Source organism: Lygodium microphyllum, chromosome 5 (genome assembly GCF_053477565.2).
Source record: "Lygodium microphyllum isolate KBCC chromosome 5, Lygodium_microphyllum_v1.1.10, whole genome shotgun sequence".
In the NCBI taxonomy this organism is placed as follows: domain Eukaryota; kingdom Viridiplantae; phylum Streptophyta; class Polypodiopsida; order Schizaeales; family Lygodiaceae; genus Lygodium; species Lygodium microphyllum.
This window is the reverse complement of record NC_141139.1, coordinates 91,898,455-91,916,662: the sequence shown is the minus strand read 5'-3', so window position 1 is coordinate 91,916,662 and position 18,208 is coordinate 91,898,455. Positions and strand designations below refer to the sequence as shown.

At 41.7% G+C, this 18,208-nt stretch overlaps 1 protein-coding gene across 3 annotated transcripts; it reads left to right on the top strand.

Annotated features, from left to right (window-relative positions):
* The first annotated feature begins 1,335 nt into the window (after positions 1 to 1,335).
* Positions 1,336 to 14,407, top strand: LOC148036134 (arogenate dehydratase 2-like). Of its 3 annotated transcripts, none has more exons than XM_087678140.1 (12): positions 1,336 to 2,378; positions 2,453 to 2,965; positions 3,139 to 3,206; positions 3,319 to 3,411; positions 3,508 to 3,708; positions 3,887 to 3,967; positions 4,057 to 4,152; positions 4,351 to 4,428; positions 4,534 to 4,623; positions 4,731 to 4,798; positions 4,881 to 4,962; positions 10,305 to 14,209. In XM_087678140.1, the coding sequence occupies exons 2-12, from the start codon at positions 2,590 to 2,592 to the stop codon at positions 10,305 to 10,307; spliced, it is 1,236 nt and encodes a 411-aa protein (XP_087534266.1). In that variant the 5' UTR covers positions 1,336 to 2,378; positions 2,453 to 2,589; the 3' UTR covers positions 10,308 to 14,209. The 3 variants fall into 3 exon arrangements, with proteins under 3 accessions (XP_087534266.1, XP_087534265.1, XP_087534264.1); XM_087678139.1 differs by lacking the exon at positions 10,305 to 14,209 and adding an exon at positions 14,216 to 14,407 and having other exon boundaries at positions 1,337 to 2,378; positions 2,472 to 2,965; XM_087678138.1 differs by lacking the exon at positions 10,305 to 14,209 and adding an exon at positions 14,216 to 14,407 and having other exon boundaries at positions 1,337 to 2,378.
* Positions 14,408 to 18,208: the final 3,801 nt, after the last annotated feature.

Below are 18,208 nucleotides of genomic sequence, written 5' to 3'. Positions count from 1 at the left end.
GCCGTCCTTATACTAAACAAATTGCTTTTAAATCAATTGTTCAATGTTCTTTTATCACTTTTTCAAAAGCATGGTGCCCTACTAAGATTGTTTGAGACTAATAGGAGTTTCAAAAATAAAATATAGCATGGCATGTTCTTTTGCCTCCTTACTTACAAAAATTGTGGCTATCATTAATTTCTAGAATATCGAAAATCTAGTCAAGTGATTGGATGTGTCACTACCTAAGTTCTTGCTGTAATGTTCCTACCAAGCCCAGGTGTGCATTCATGTTGGGGAATCGTTTGTGAACTCATAGGATTGCATGCCTTTGATTTTGCTACAGGTTTGTGAAATGGGAGCCTTGATAGACAAATTGGTGAGGGCATGGACCTAGGTGGTTCTTGGTCACAAAGTGATCGAAATAGTGTGCACTAAATGATCATAATGATCAATATGATGAATGTAGGTAGCTTTTGTATATTGCTTTTAGTATTGAAATTCAAATTTGTTAGCATTGCCCTTTAGGGCATATGCTTATACAATGGTGTGGTGACAAGGTGGTAGAGGCCCTAAAAAAATTACCCATTGTTAACTTTAGTTAAGTGGTCCATTTAGCCGTGAAATGTGTAGATATCTTACTTTTTGAGAAAGAGGAGTTTATATTTAGAAAATAAAAAAAAGGATGTTCTCTCTCTCTCTCTTGTGCAGAAAAAAGGATGCTCGCTCGCTCTCTCTCTCTCTCTCGCGAAAAAAAAGGGTAGTGCTCTTGCACGCAAGAGGGTTCCCTTGTTTATTTTTAATCGTGGGTTGGAAGTTGTTGTATTGAGTTACGTGGGGTAGTGAATAAGGTTGATATGTGGTTAGACCCAATGTGAATAGGTTGTATGAAGGTGGTGGCGCTATAAAAACAAGACCATGCATGGGGGTAAACTTAATTGACTAAGCGACACCATGGGGAGGGAGATGCTGTAAAAGACGACAAGGCGTTTGGGTATATACCACAGTGTATGTGCTGTGCTTGACGGGTCAATACGACGCGAGACGCAGTGAAGGAAGCCCGTTCATATCGATTACCTACCACTCACGAGACTTCACGAATCAACGCGACGCGAGACGCACTGCTTCGGCCCTCGTGAGTTCACGGTGACGCACTGCTGTCGTTTCTTTTTCTTTAATATTTACATTTATATAACTATTAATTAACCGTTTTTTATATAGCTATTAATTAACAAGTTTTCTCTCTCTCTCTCTCTCTCTCTCTCGCTCTCCACTCTCTTTTGGTTCTCGGCTTCGCCGATTCGCTTAGGTCGTCGACACAGACACACAAACCTCTCTCTCCCTCTCTCTCTCTCTCTCCTCTCTCTCACATCAGAGGAAGCCCCCGCCCCCCTCAAAGGGAGGAGAAGGGAGAAAAGAAATTCCCTCTTGGGACCCCCTATCTCTCTGTCACTGTCTCTCTCTCCATTTCCCATCTCTCATGCTGTCATGCTATACTCATGTAGCTCCTAGTGCAAGCTCAGCTCAAGGTTTTACTTCAAGGATGGCACCATCACACGTGCAGTCACGCGGTAAGGAACGAGAGAGGTCCCGGCACCGGCGCTGATCCACAGAGAGATAGAACCTGGTCCTGATGTTTCAGTTTGCTCTTAAGACGGGGTTTTTCTCCCTTTACCTAGAGAGGTCGATCACCTAACTCCACTCACACACACACACACACACACACACACACACACGCACATTCTCTCACATTCTCTCTCTCTCTCTCTCTCTCTCTCTCTCTATGCTGTACTTAATGCCCCACGCCACCTTCGCTCCCTCTCCCGTTCTTTCTTTCGTGTTTCCGTGTGTTTTTCTTGGTTTGCCCCTTCCTGCATTGCGCCTCCCTTCTCTGCACGCTAAAGGCTCCCCTTCCCCCCCTTCCCCCGCCATCGCCATCGTCCCAGCCAAGGCTCCCCTTGCTTCAGACACTCTTCCATCTTTTTGTCTACTCCTTGTGCTTGTTCTCTCTCTCTCTCTCTCTCTCTCTCTCTCTCTCTCTCCCCATCTCACACATACACAAACACACTCTCTCTCTCACCCTCTGCAAATCTAAGCCATAGCCAGCACAGGTCGAGTCGGGGCACAGTGAAACTGTCGCGACAACATCGACCAGCAACTTCATCATCATCATCATCATCTCCTGAGTAGCCAAGCAGACATCGACGTCCAGCAGAGGAGCAGCGAAACTGTTAAGGCCACATTGGATCATCATCATTAAGCAGCGAACCTGTAAAGGCAACATTGAATCATCATCATTTTATCTTTATCAGCTTCATCATAATCATTATCGCCAGTCATTAGCAAAGCAGCAGCAAAATACGACAACGTTGAATTATCATCATCATTATCATTATCCTGTGAGTAGCCCCCTTTCATGACACAATGCACAAACCCTTGGATGTTCTTGATGGTCTTCCTGACCACATTGCAGGTCATTCCTATAAGCTCAGTCGTTGAGAAACTACATCTTCATCAGAAGGCATAAGCATCTACAACATCATTTTGTTTGGGAAGATTGTCTCGGCACTGCTGGTGCTGTAAACAGCAAAGCTTAAGGGAAAAGAAAACATGGCCGATTCCACTGCACTGTCTCGCGTGTTCAACATGAGAGATATCATCACGAACCAAGATTTGAGAAAGCTGTCAAGTATACCGCCTCGTCATTGGGGCAGGTTAGAAGACTGTACAGTTAGGAACGTAGGTAGGTTGTACAAATTAGGGCCAGTTAGAGCAATTTCTTATGAGATGGGGCACTCTCCAAGCCCTGCTTTGGCCAATCAAACACCATCAGGAACCGATTCACTTGGTCGAGGAGTGCAATGGAGGAGCATTTGTGCTGTGATCACGAGCCAGTGGGCCATGCAGGCGCCAGAATCAAGTGCCCAGCTGCAATTAGAGGCTGTTGTTGAGCCGCCACCTTACGAAACTTCGATGACCCTCCCAAGTTTGTCTCTCTTTCCAACCTTGATAACGTAGCATAATGCATTTAAATGGCTGCATCAGTCAGGGTAGCAGAGATGATGAAGGAGACTTGCAAGCCAATTTTACTAATAAGTAGTTTTGGGGATTCCTTCTAAGGTAATACAGGCCATGCAATTTTTTCATCAAATTTTGCAGAACCGCTTGGCTTGACGGATTTGACTAGCCCACCAGCTCATGGTGCTTCTGTACGGGTAGCATACCAGGTAACAGACGTGTGTCTGTGTTTCAGTGCTGTGTTTTTATGATGCCCTTCATTGTGCAATGGGAGTGTCTTTTAGTTGTCATCAAAATTCAAGAGTACTACTGTATGTGTAGGGTGTTCCTGGAGCATATAGTGAGGCAGCCGCTGCAAAAGCATATCCGAATTCTGAAGCAGTCCCTTGTGAGCAATTTGATGCAGCTTTCCAGGTAGCCTGGACCTTCTGTGTGGTGCACTTGAGTCGGTGTTACCAACACTGCAAGCAAGTGATTTTCTTACTAAAGCTGTAAGTATTTTCTTTATAGGCAGTGGAGCTTTGGCTCGTAGACAGGGCAGTCCTTCCCATTGAAAATTCTCTTGGCGGAAGCATCCATAGAAACTACGATCTCTTGCTTCGCCATAGGCTTCATATAGTTGGAGAAGTGCAGCTACCTGTTAACCATTGCCTTCTTGCAATGCCTGGAGTCCAGAAAGAGGAGCTGAAACGAGTTCTCAGTCACCCTCAGGTTGTGTACAATTTGAGCATTGCTGGTGGACCATGTTGTTACATGTACAAGCACAATCTTCCTTGGCATTCACAGAGGAATGCATATGGAGGATGATGGCTAGAAATGCTGAAGTTTTATTATGATTGAATAGCCATAGCTTCGATGCTGCTCATTTTGACAAACTTTACATGTGTAGGCTTTGGCTCAGTGTGAGGGAACCCTTACAAAGTTGGGTGTTATTAGGGAAGCAGTTGACGATACTGCTGGTGCTGCACAGGTGAGCTATCTGGCCATCTAGCAAAAAGAAGTAAATTTCAGTTGGGTTCTTAATACTTTTCAAATTTCTGATTCCTTGCCCTTAAACAGTTCATAGCACAAAATGGCCTGTGTGAAACTGGGGCTGTTGCCAGTGCTCGAGCTGCAGAGATTTATGGCTTGAATGTTCTAGCTGAGGGCATCCAGGTTTGCTTTTTGAAGCCAATGTTGATTAATTGCCTTCTTTGAGGCTCAACATGAAATCGTTTTCCTCTGTAGTTCTTTAGTTTCGTCTATTCTGAAGCTGGATGTCAATACTTTGAAGCTCATTGGTGCAATGAAGGATTCCTTTGACCATCCTGCCCAGTTTCAGTAATTCTGCGCTTTGAACATTTGCAACTGCAGGATGATGTGGATAATGTGACTAGATTTTTAATGCTAGCACGTGAGCCAGTTATTCCACGGACTGACAGACCCTTTAAGGTAAGCATTCAAGTGAGAGGCAGGTAGAAGGTCGATGCTGTTTTGTTTCTGAGCATGTCAGTCACTGAGATTTCGCTTACAGCTCATGTTTGTGCTGGATGTTAGACAAGCATAGTCTTTACTTTGGATGAGGGACCCGGTGTGCTTTTCAAAGCTCTTGCAGTTTTTTCTCTACGGAACATCAACCTTACAAAGGTCTGTTATCTGGAGCTGCTACTCTATGTTAATGACCTTGTATACTTATCTTTGAGACAATAGGAAATTTTTTGCTTGCGTCTCCTTATTATATCCACACTCAGCAGATTGAAAGTCGTCCGCAAAGGAAAAAACCATTGCGGGTTGTAGATGATCGCAACCATGGTGTTGCAAAGTACGCATTATTTCTGTTTGTTTTTCGGGAGTGATGTGTGATTCCAGATTTAAAAAAATTCTAAATTGCTCCATTGATGCAGGTATTTTGATTATTTATTTTACATTGATTTTGAGGCTTCCATGGCTGACCCAAAAGCACAAAATGCGCTCGGGCAGCTACAGGTACTTCCTTATTCCATTGTTAACTCCTCAAATTTTTCTCGAGTGTCCTAGAGTCTTTTGCTCCTTGGTTACTTCAACCTTACATGTGCATGCTTTGAGAATGGGGGAAAAGGCCCCAGGCCGGGCGGGGGCGGCGGGGGCGGTGAGGAGCAGAAAGGATGGTAGTTTAGTGGCCAAACTTCAAAGGTGCTTCACTGTGAAAACCACCAAGTGTAACAGTGGACAGCGTACCAAAGCAGTGGGTAATGCAAATTCGGAGCTGCATCTCAATCCAGTATGAAATGAAACCAGTGTCTAATGAAGGGAGTGCTAAGTGTATGAGCCAAAAGAGTAAGATGCAGTAAAGAACATAAGAGGTTAACTGTTGACCTTACAGCAGGAAGTAGTCTTGTGCGAACAACAAGATACGGCTGGCTGGAATGTTACTATGCTGATAGTAGAAGTGTAGAGTGAGAGAGTTGACCCAAAATTGGGTTAATCGAGGGCTCTTCTTACTGGTCCCTAGTGTTACGTGCTTGGTCATTATGGATAGGCACCTGCAGCATTGGCGATTGACCACTGACTGCCCAAAGGCAGAAGTAGCTTGAGAAGTCGTTATGCTCACTTAGGAGTCCCTTCCTCTTTTCCTTGTGGATGTTGATTAGGAAACAATTAATCGTAAGGGGTACTGTACATCCTTGAGGCTTGGACATCGTGGATGGGTGTCCACTGTCCATAGCGCTGGCCATTGACTATTTACTACTAGATCAACGGTTGTGAATGCATCCTTAAGGACGATTAAAGGGTCTTATTGTGTGAATGCGCTAGGGGTCGTATAAATATGACCCAAGGCTAATTTGAGCACATTCTCGTGTGAGTCCTTGGACCTAGGACCCTAGATGGGTCTAACCACACACCCATATTACATGTGAGTTGGTGATATGTGGCCTTGTGGTTGAGGAATGGATTGATTGTTGCAAGCTTAGAGGCTCACAGGTGAGCGCATATTGGCTCTAAGGTTGGGAGGTGACATTTGTTTCCTTGTGTTTTTTATACGTGCTTGTGTCTCTTCAGTGTCATATTTGTGTGATGGATGTGAATTGGGCATTGCACTTGGAGTATCTCGTTCTTATAGGAAAGTAGTTACATTTGGGAACTTATTCTCTTAAGTAGTGTTTGTTCAAATTGGGTGGACCAACCATACTCTATTGATGAAAGCTCTTTGTTGACCCAATCACTACACGATGGAGAGAAGTTGAGGCTGCTGCAATAAGCGAACAAGGAGCGTGCAATGGAATCTTCTGACAATTCTTAATTGACCCACAATATTCAGGTTCTTGTATGCAAGACAAATTCACAAAGCATAAGTAGAAATTTGTTTGTGGGTTCAACACTCATAATGCCTTTTATAGCAATCACAACTTTGGCCCTGAAATACAATCCAATGAGGAAGCAAATGGGACTGTTTTGTAGCATGGTGCAACATGAGCACTCAACATTGTTGTGCCACGTGATCTTTAATGAGGTCGATGTGTATCACAATGCGAGGTGAGCACTCTCCTATCATTGGGATAACTTGAGCTGTAAGCAGGTCAAGGGGATCCATTAATAGCCCTTTGAAATAATATGTGGTATTGGAGGACACATGATGTGTTACAATGTGTTGGCCTTTTACGGGGATGTTCATTGGTGCAAAGCAAGAATTTGACACTAGTATTGAAGTTCAATTCTTGTTCGCTATCTTCGAGGGCTTAAGTACAAACTTGTTATTAGTGGAGTTTATATAGCTCGTGATATTCAGCTGATTGAGAATATGAATGCAATGGAGGAGGAGACTTGGGTAGAACAATAGGTGCATATACACATGTTCATGAGAGATTATGAGCATTGAAGGAACAAAAGAGTGTATAACAACGTGCCTCTACAATATTGTTTGGAATCCTAGGTTTGAGTTGGTTTACATGTAGAGGTGCACTTCTAGAGAAAGCGCTTGGACTAGGATGCTTTTGTCTTGCAGCTTTAGGTGACAAGGAGGTGGGAGTGACCCACAGCTAATGCAAGGCTCATAAAATGCACCCATTGGCACTTGGGCCTTGGTGACATGAATGTAAAGTAGATTGCTATGGTATGTCATGACCTTGAGTTGAACATTAATGATCAATACATGTTATTAAGAATGTGTACTTTTGCCTCCATCTTCTTGGGGGATGTGATGGAAATTTGAAATACCATTTTGCATAAACTTAAAATGGGACAACAATTTCTATAATTGGCATGGGATGGATATTGTGAATGGGAAATGGAAGACTTTATTATCAGTGTCTAAAGCAACAATGGGAGAAATGTTGAAAGACCATTTTCCATGAACGAGAATCAGAGCCCTTGTTAATGTTTGTATTTGGCGTGGGAGGACCGTGGAGTGTTAGGATAGGATCTTGAGATTGGTCTCAGAAATCGGATTCTAAGAATTATGTAGGGGATCAAGACAGGATTTGAAGAATGGTGTAGGGAATCAATATCTCCAAGCAGTACTAAGTAGTATGATATCTATATCTAAACTAGGTATTCGATATTGTGCCTTCATGTTAGTGCTTGAGCCAGGTAATGACTGTGATGGTGAAGGAGAAAGCCACTTGCATTATATATTCATTTATGGTTGTGCGTTGATACAAGACATGCTTGACACTTTTGCTTTGTTTGGTGTCTTTTAGAAATGAACATTGACTTAACTTTTCTTACCCATGTAGGATTGGTGATATCTAGGCACGTAACCCTACTCATGAATGATGCACAATTTGAATTATTGTCTAATTTAGTTTGTTTGGTTTTTGCACCTTCATCGGAAAGGATATATGAATTGGGGGTTTCCCATTTTGGGAATGAGGTACTAAAATTAGGTAAAGACTTATGAAATATACAAAGACACTTCGATTACACTAGTAAAGAATAAAACAATACTACACTATTTTGGTGGACTTGAGAGAGGGAGGGAGGGAGAGCTGTAGCAAGGGTGAACAGTGATGATGCAAGGGTAAAATACAAGGCGAAGAGAACTACTTGATTTCTGGTCGGGTCCTATGAGGGGAATGAGACAAAACGTTCACAATGGGGAAGGCATGTTGGAATGGTAGCAAGAATGTTCCACCAGCTAGGAAGACATTCACCATTACTATCTTTTCGAAATGGTGTCCCCATTCCTAGTTGTTTTCCTTGTTCCATATCGCTATGCATCGATACGTCTAGGAAAGATCCCTCGAGACAAGCTAAGAGCAACATCGTTTTTGCTGGTCAAGGCTGCTTTTTCATTGTTTTCGTCAGGTGAGGCTGCCATGGCTTCATTTTCACCAAGGCAAGGCACCACATATGCTCTTGTGAAAGCCTTTTTGCTCTAGTTGTTTTTGACACGATTTTTTGTAAGCTTTTTAAAAGTCCTTTTGCTCCTTTTTACAGTTATTTTGGGTTTATATCTGCAAGGAATTTCTTTTATGAATTGTTTAGAGGCTGTTTAGCTTCTTTCTGTAGCTATTTTGAGCTGCAGTCGTTGGGACGGCTGAAGACATAGTTTATTAATCAGTTTAAGGATGTGGGGGAATATTTCTTGAGGACTTGATTCCTATTCAAAAGAAAGTTAACTAGAGGCGGGATTTGTTATTATTTAGGATTTCGGCAGATAGTGGCCTGTTATCATAATTGTGAGAGATCTCTGTCCAAATCCTTTTATAGTGGCCTGTTGGCTCTTTCTAATGAGAGAAACGTGTCCTTTCCACTCGACTTTCCTTTTCTTTGATGTATTGCCAGATGTTTTCCTTCCAATTTTGCATGTTGTTGATCGAGTGTGAGTTTGTGTTTGCCATGCGACCATTTTCAGGTCTCATTGGCGAGAGTTTTTTGTCTCTTTCTTCTCCAAAGAAGAAATATATTTTAGGGAACAAACACTTTTGCTTTGAAATCATGGCTGTTAATTTTGGCTCAGGTTCTTAGGAAATACATGGAACTACCTTTCAACTTCATGCAAAGAGAAATACAACCCTTTTGCTACCTATCGATATCTAGAAGAGAACCTAACCAAGACAGAATCCTCGGTTTTTTAGAATAGAATTTCCTCGAGAACCCTCTTCTTTGAAGAAGTCCCAACGGACCAACTTGCAAGGTCTTGAGAGTGAGAAGGGCGATCCAAGGTTATGAGCAAATGAGGGCGCTCAACAATTTCTTCATCAGAATTGCAAAAGTCGACTTAAAAAGTTTTTCCAGTTTTGAAATATTCCTTGAAGAGCCGCAATTGGTTTGATTGTTGAGACAAAGGAGTTTTTGGATGAAGAATCGCTTTATTGGGGGGAAAAAACCTTGTTCGGAATGATTCAATAATGCTAAATACCATTGAACCCTTGGAGACGCGAGAGAGAAACCGATAGAGTTAGGTCAGACAATTCTTTCCATGAATTTCTGGAAAAGAAGAACAAGGTGGAGACATGAGAGAAAAACCAATACAGATAGGTTTTGGCACTTCTTCCACGTATTTCAGTAAAGAAGAACCAAGCAAACAAGAGGGAAAATCATTCTTTCTTGTAGAGGAGAAGAAACAGAAAGTTGAAATCCTTTCCCAATGAGTTGCATACCTTGCAGCAACAATAGGATATTGTCTTGCTATTTTGTTTTAAGAAAAGGGATAATGGTATATCGGAGCAACTTGAATGCTTAAAGATAGGAGAGAAGATTGTCAAGTGTTCTTGTTCGGATGAGTATAATCTCTGTGCCATCATCAATCATCTTTGGAGAACATCATTCAAAAAGCTTTCTTGTTTTTCTGGATGAGGATAAACTTTGTGCTATCATCGATCATCTTTACGGAACAACATTCTAACGTTGGGTATTGACCATTACGAATGCTAAGGATTTGGGCAGACTTCAAGAAGTCACTATAGAAGATATGGAAGTAAATATTTTTGTGTTCATAGCTACTGCACTTTTCATTTCAATTACTTAAACTTGTAGTATGCTTGGTTGTCTTGTGGGACATTGTGGTTCCTTTGTTAGAACACCGGATTTTGTCCTTTTGCTGACAAGGCATCGAACAGAATATTAATTTGTTCTAGCAAGAGGTTCAATGTTTGAGGTTCTTTCGTCTGGAATTCACCATTATTTGTTGTCTTGAAGGCATGTCTTCTTGATTGCTCAACATTGTTTTGCAAACTAAAGAACTTGTTCTCGGTCGTGCTTGATTCATGACCTCAAATGGTGCATACTCATTATGTTGGCAAACCATATGTGAGACCATATGAATGGTTTGCCAAGACATTCCATAGTGCTTTGATCTGCCAAAGGGTTTCTCTTCACGAGTTGATCATCTTGACGATTCTATGCAGTAAATTTGCAACATTTGAGACCATGAGGTGCTCCATTGCTGAAGCCTTGTTCTTGTGCCCATCCTAACAACTTATCAGGGTCTATTATGTAGTGGCCTCATATTAACTAGTCCATGTACAATAGGATTTGTACTAGTTGTGATTTTCACATTAATTAATAGTAGTCCATGGGCAATGAAATCTCAATGAGTGGTACATCATGACTATATTGAGCATCTATTTGTGCAGCTAGTTTATAGTAGATGGTGTATGTACTTAATCAGTTAGATGCGCCGCAACACGTGATGTTTGCTTGTAAATGATTGGTACATGCATTTCAAAGCTATGCATATTATTTGTACATTGCAAGGGCTGCAACATCCAGTTGGATGGCAGACACAAGAGTGGCTTGTAAATAGTACTCTAAGTGGAAGTAGTTTGTGGTCATAAAGTTCAGAAATTGCAAAACACCATAACTAGGGCATGGTTCAAGGATTTTAACAAGTGTCACAATGGTTGAGCCACTCTTTTTAAAGACCTCCTATGCGAGGATGTGGTAGCTAGTTATGTTGATGCTTTTGGGTTGTTTTTCTCCTTGCTATTATTTATTTTGTAGTAGAGGCTTTGGCTCCTAGTGCCTCTTGTCCTATTTGTACATCAAACAGGTGCACGTGTTGGAAGAAAGGAGATACTTTTCGTGCTTTTCGATTAGTTGTGTGTACTTTCAAGTTACTTTCCATTTGTCACTTGTTGTGCATGTATAGAAGACAAATGTTGATTGGAAATTCGGTTAGAATATTCATTTTGAGCAAATGGATGATTAGTATATCCAACTTGCCCATATGCGATGTATGATGGAGAGGTGGTACAATCCTTTTAGTTACTTATAGTTACAAGGGATGTGCCTTGCCTTTTTTGCAAGGTGGATGCTTGTCCCAATTAAGGTCTTCTTGTTAATGTATGTGTACAAACGGAGGAGAAACAGGTCTAGGCACAACCACTAGTCAAGGCGATCAATCATTCTTTACCATGCTCTAATATCATTGTGAGTTGCTTATCCATGGTGCCTTATGTTTGCAAATGTCAAAAACCCTACACCAATCGTGATACTTGTGCAATAGTAGCAATAACAATAGGATATCCATGTCTTCTCTCATCCTCACACATGGGATCTTCATGAATATTTCTTGTGTTACTGCAGTGTGCTACGTTAATTGTGCCTGGAGCTCACCCCCATTCACATGCCATTGTTGCTACGTTAGATTTGATTACTCACCTTTTGCCAACAAGCATGTCAGATGTATGCGTAGACCCCTCATGGCTTCACAATTTGCAGAGTCTATGACATCAAAAGAACTTGCATTGCCTGTGACGGGTAGGATGGAATGGGACTCCCAAAGAAGGATAATTGAAAAAGCAGTCGTGAATTCAACATCCTCCCCTGACTCATGATAACACTGCCTCCAACAACGTTCCCAAAACTAGTATCGAGTTCCCCCCCACCCTAGTCCAGCCACTGATGCTTATGGTTTCATGCCTTCCCACATCACACGCGGCCTGTGGGATGTTTTAGAGGGTCATCCTCCCCGATCATTGAGGGGAAATAAATCTTGCATGATGTCTATGTTGATTAAGCTCTTTTTCGTATGGTAACGGTTTTGCTTTTTACTTGTCCCGACCAATCACGTTGCAATGGGCAGAAGCGGGGTATTGGGGTAACAAAGTAAAGAAGACAAAGTTCAAGTTTGGCTGTTCCAAACTTAAACAAGTTTCTTCACAGGTATCACGGGTTCAGCAATGAGGGTCCAAACAAGGAAAAGAGGCCAGGTTTGAAAGGGAAGCATCTTATGGCAATTCAAGGACTTGTTACAGAAAAATAAGGTTTCAGAAGCACGAGTCAAGGAAGTTAAAGATAGAAGACATTATTGTTTAGCTTATTCCTCAACAGTGAGAGTATGTATACAAGAGGAAAGATCCATAGTAGATGTTTGAGGGATATGTGGCTTGCACTCATGCCTAAAAATGGAAGGTAATCGACATCATTTCCACAGTTGAGGCCATTGTTGGTATGGTGGTATAGAACTCATCAAATGTAGGGTGTTGGTAGAGTGGGACAAAATTAGGCACTTGAGACCATCCCATTGTTCTTGCCAGGTACAGGACAATGGCCTATCGCACGATCTGTCGAGGATGGATCACTTGGAAAGAATGGTGAGATGGTGACAGAGACCCAAGGTTTAGAGGCTCTTTTGCATGGTGGTGGATTGCCAAGCAGCTTCCTAGTACCTAGGATTGGTATCCTCTTGGATAGGTTCCAAGGAACTATTGTGTTCAGGAGGTTGTTTCAAGAAATGGATATCTGAAAGGGGGTTTCTTCTTCTCAACGCTTATCTGTGGGGGTCCAGTCTTTAAAGCGAAAAATCAATTATCTGAAACTAGCTTTAGAATAGTCATCACCACGGGCCAGTTTCACTGAACTTGGATCCACTTGAGTCAAAGCAGGTGATCCAATCATCAGGTCATAATGTTTGGGGGATTTATAAAGAACCTTGTAGTCGCAGCTCATTTCATGACTTGGTTAAGGGGAATGCTAAGTTGAAAGGGGACAAGCAACTTCAGTCAATTGAAGTGAGTTGCTAATGAAGGATTATTTATCATGTATCCAGATTACTGAGTTCCTTTTGATATCAGTGCGGTGCTTCAGGAAACTGTATTGGTGCAGTCTTGACTAAAGAAGAATTTGTTGTGGCTCTGATAGTCAGAAGCTATAGCAAATTGAAAAGAGTTTTGAGAAGACATTACTAGTGGTGATTCATGTTTTTCCTCTATAGAAACTTTTTCTGCCAGCGTTTGTTTGTGCTAAACCCAAATAGTTGATCAAATTTCAAGGGAAAGACAATGTGGCATGGCTGATGCTTATATCTTGGCAACCATAACTGAGTGCTCTCGCTATATGTAATAGAAAGTAAGGATTTTCTTGCTATGGATGAGGATTTTTCAAGCAGGCTTGGGGAAAGTTGCAGCTATGCTATTTTATTTGATCAAGGAAGATATTTGAGGGCACACAGGCAGTTTGCATCACTAAGGATACTTGGAAGAAGGCTATGGAAGAATGTCATGCAAGTGCTTGTGCAGGTCATGGAGAGATCATTGCCTTGGTCATGGCAATGGTCATGTTCTAGAGTGAATAGCCTTTCAAAGCATATTGAAACAGTTGTTTCAGCATATACGGAAGTAAATTTTGTAAGTGCAAGACTCCAGGATTATTACAGCAGTTTGTAATGGCTTTGAAACTTGGATTGCTAGGAATTTCATAATGGAATTACTATGGATTTTATAATGGGATTGCCAAACCCACAGAATGAAAATATTGCTCTATAGACCATCTTGAGAAGGTTCAGTAAAATGCTTAGTCACCTGAGTAAGGCAGACTATGAAAACTTCGCATATGGCAACACTTTTCATCACACTGATCTTCAAGCTAGTGTGATGAGCAGCCAGCTCAATTGACAAGTCCAGTTCAAGTGGACAGTTTAACTGATCACTCCTCACATAGTACTCCAGCGTCAGAGCACCTGCATACACAAATTCCATGCAAACTCCCACTTGCAGCTTTTACTCCTAGGAAAAGTATTGAATTGACATAGGACTTTCACAATCTTCCAATGTTAATGGGTTAGGGGAAGACATTGTGCTTGTTTGGGGATTTAGGGGGCTACATTGTGCTTGCAATTCAGAGGTCCTATCACATGTTGTCTACTAACTAGTTTGCATGATTGAGGGTTCTCGATTAAGACTTTACTTGAGATTGACTGACAATCCTCGAAGCTTGAGAATGAGTATACTTCTTAATCAGACAACTATGCCTTTAATACTCATACTTGTTAGATGAAATTTGGTGGAGCTAAGTGCTACGTTGATGGTTGTCTCAGGAGTTTGCGACATTCTTACGAGTTCTTGGGAGCTACCCCATGGATATCACCCCGACAATATCATCTTAAACGGTCTGCCTATATAGATAGCAGTGCTGCAAGCAGCTCAATCAGTGACTTATTCACGAAATTCAAAGATTCTGATACTGCTTGTATATTTGTAATACTTTTATACAGGTAAAACTGGCAGCATGGATAGTTCCTATGGACTCTTTACAATAAGCTATATTGTCTGTAATACTATGTGTCTATAATTGAAGCCATATTTCGTTAATCTCAATTGCTTTCTGAGCCTCCACCTTAGAGGGATTCTATGTTACTATTATTTAAATAATTATGTTGTCTTCTTGGTTTAGACCATTGCTCCTTCGATCACCTGATGGTTGCTGTCCTTTTGGATTCTGCTAGTTCTGGAGTTGCCTTCAGCATGCACATATCTGTGGTTTCTATAGACTCGATGACTATGGGGGTTAGAGGTTGACGCATGGTCTCGGATCCAGCGGTAGAGAGGAGCCCATAGCATCAATTGTTTTTGTGACCTCCATCTATCGTCTGCTAACAAAAGATTCTCAAGTATATCTCCCAAAAAATCAACATTTTGATACTTTGATGTGCACTCTTTCGGATGAGAAATGATTTTGCATTTAATTAAATATCAAGGCTTACGTTGATTACTTGTAATCAAGGGCTGCCCAAATGCTTGCTACCACCAACTTTAACATTTGGTCCCATTACAATGTCCATCTCGCTGCCCGTGAGAATCGAACCCCTTGACCTTGGGCTTAACACACCATTTCAATATGACTTGAGCTAGTGGGTCTTGGTCGATGTCTACTCTTTGCTAGAAAATTTGATAGTTGATGTGCACTTTTTGCTAGAACATTTGATGGCTGATGTGCATTGTTTCTTAGAGAATAGAATTATATCAAGCCAAAATGGCTCGGTAGCTATGGGATTTTACTGTTTGTTGCTTGCTGTTAGTTACACACCTTTTCTCACCTCTCGTCCCCCTTTGTATTCTTAAGTTAAATTACAGAGACGTATTTTAACTAAGTTGCACTTGCACTGCAACATTCCTCATGCGTTGTGATGCGAATTGTTATACCAATTGTGGGTGAAACAGTTATGTTATATGGGTTTGTATGATGTTAATAGGAACTAATAAATAAGATCATCTTCTCTATCTTTTAACAAGACTGCACCAAAGGTACTTCACTGAAGCGCTACATTCCTCCCAAGCATACATGGCACCCTCCATAAAAATAGGATTACCAGTGTTTTAGCTCCGGAAAAAGGGCGGATAAGGTCTGGCCCGTTGATCAACATCCAAGTAAGGAAGATGGATGTTAGAATTGTGATTGGCAAGGGGGACGAGTGGGATTTCTTCAATTGTTTCCATGTTGCTACCATTAAATTGGCGAAAAATATTCATATCCATAAGCCTTGATTTATAAGGAGAAGGAGCCAATCCAAGGGAAGTATGTTTGCCAACTTGCACGTATAAGGTAAGTCAGTACTCACTCACTCACTCATTCACTCACATACACGCGCACACTCTGAATCTGAATCATGGCCCATTTTGTGTGAGTTGAGACAGGACAAGGAAACGAAGGATAGGAGGGGCAAGGCAACACAAGAGAGGGTAGAAGTTTGCAAAGGTTAACCACGTTGGCTCTCTCTCTCTCTCTCTCTCTCTCTTTGGTTCAGGACTCTCATCCTCTCTCCCTCTCTCTCTGTGGCCTTGCTGTAGAAGGGTCTAGATGTGGACTTTGTGTTTGACCTCCTCTCCATGTCTCCCCCGAACCACGCAGAGAGCCACCATGCAGAGCCACACACAGAGATACCACACAGAGCCACGCAGAGACGCTATTTCTTTGGCGATGTTTCAATTGCCACGTAGAGACACCAACACTCTACCGCGCACTGCAGATGTGCAGAGATGCTGCTGGTGTTTCCTATCACGCAGATACACTGGCACTTCGCCATGCACTGCAGGCGTGTTTCCTACCATGCATAGACATGATAGAGACCCACCCGTAGATACTGCAATGACGCTACAAAGACACTGTAGACGAGTCACATATAGACACCGTAGAGATCCACGTATAGACACCGCAGAGACATTTTGCAGAGACCGCAAAGACCCATGTAGAGAGGTGTTGCCGGCAGAGACCCATGCAGAGAGATGTTGTAGAGACACCACAAAGACATACGCAGAGATACGCCTATTCTTTGTTGCACATTGTGCCATGCAGAGAGAGCACAGACTGCCCCGTGCAGAGATACACTTGTTTGTTGCACATTGTACCATGTAGAGAAATAGCACAGATTGCTTTGTGACGACAGCCATGAACCACAAATCATTGTTGTGTGATGGGATAGATGGAGAGGGGGTGGGGAGGACAGAATTGCCTTGAGAGTTTGAGGAAGAGCGAGAGGTTATTGCATCACTCTGGTGGCATTCATGTTTGTTGGGAGAGAGGGAGAGACGAGAGTACTGAGTCATACTGACCTGCTTCTTGGATCTGCGCACACACAGAGAGGGGCTGCTAAGCCAACATCCTGTAGTAGAGCAGCAGAGCCAACACAGTTAGACATGCTACACCAGATGTTAGAATTAGGGTGGTTACACATAGGGCTAAATCCACTGCCCGCCCGTAAAACAGTATGTGCAGTTCTTTACACACAAATGTGACCCATCCTAACACCAAAAGTGCCATGTCCTAGTGGTAGCTAAAGCTTAGCCCCGTCCCCTAGGCCAGGACTCAAATCCAGTCGGGCACAAGGAAATTTTTAAAAATTGAAGGTCTTATCGTCTAGTTATGGGCGCGGAAAAAATCCTAGGCGGGGGTAACTGTTATTATGTTCAGTGTAAAAATGAATTTGTTTAAACTCATTACATTCTCATTGGAAGAATTCCATATGTACGAGCTTTATGTTAATAAAATAACCAATAATCAATTAAATAATCCATATATATATTGGGTCAAGTGTATATTGTTAATCAATTAGTAATCAATGTTTTGCTCCACCATTTGGTAATCTAATTTAACATTAAGTCATTAATCTCTCACATTAGAAATGATTGCTTCACCACTTCATTTCATGTTGCAAATTTGAAAGAGAATTCAAGTGTGTGCACTAATTTTTACTTAAGACATTCTTAAAGTTCATGTCGAGTATGATTTAAGTTGCCTTGCCTCTTTGAGAAAAATTGACCTTTGTTTGATTAAAAAATGGATGTCAATGTTCTCTTCAACATTTTTGGTGTGGTATTTGCATACAAACATAGTTCTTTAAAAAACCTTTTAGTGAATCATTTATGTGGTGCTCCATTAAATAATTATACAAAAGGTCGCTATAATTGTGAAAGAACAAGTGTCCAAGACAAATGACCATGTTGATGTTGGGAAGGTGGTAGTATCCTCTATCCATGCACATAACATTTTGCACGAGATGAAAGTCATTGCTAGGAGAAAGAAGCCTTTGTGCTTTGGATGTTCTACTAAGTTGTTGAGTAATGCATGCAAGGAGAGCCTTCGGTGTCTCCATGAGTTAAAAGTTATTCGAAAGCAATTGGATGCTTTGAGTGTGAAGGATTGCGTACGTTCAAACTTATGCAATGTCCAATGTACCAAGAGGTGTAGCCAATGTTTATTCTTTGTAACAAAATTCTATGAATCTTGATGTCACTTTCCTTGATACCCATATCCCAATGAATACTAATTTTAGATATACCCATGTGCAAAATGATTTGTCTCTCCATGAGATAAGCCCGTAGGATCTTCATCATAGGGATACTATTGGTGCACAGATGGGTTGCTGTATGCGCGCGTAGTGAGCGTCAAAAGGTCCCCAAGAACAAAATAACTCTACTTTTTGCATACAAATCAATGTAGAAAGCTTGCACGACATGAACAAGAGGCCAATTGGATGCAATCTCCCCCCATGCCTTGTGTGAGCGCTTCACAAAGCATGTGTTTCATATATTAT

What these genes read in the sequence shown, in the direction of transcription:
- LOC148036134 (XM_087678139.1), top strand. Translation starts at nt 2,590, where the DNA reads ATGGCCGATTCCACTGCACTGTCTCGCGTGTTCAACATGAGAGATATC. An exon ending in AACTTCGATGACCCTCCCAA is followed by an intron (nt 2,966 to 3,138) that starts GTTTGTCTCTCT and finishes CAAATTTTGCAG; the next exon opens with AACCGCTTGGCTTGACGGAT. An exon ending in ATACTGCTGGTGCTGCACAG is followed by an intron (nt 3,968 to 4,056) that starts GTGAGCTATCTG and finishes GCCCTTAAACAG; the next exon opens with TTCATAGCACAAAATGGCCT.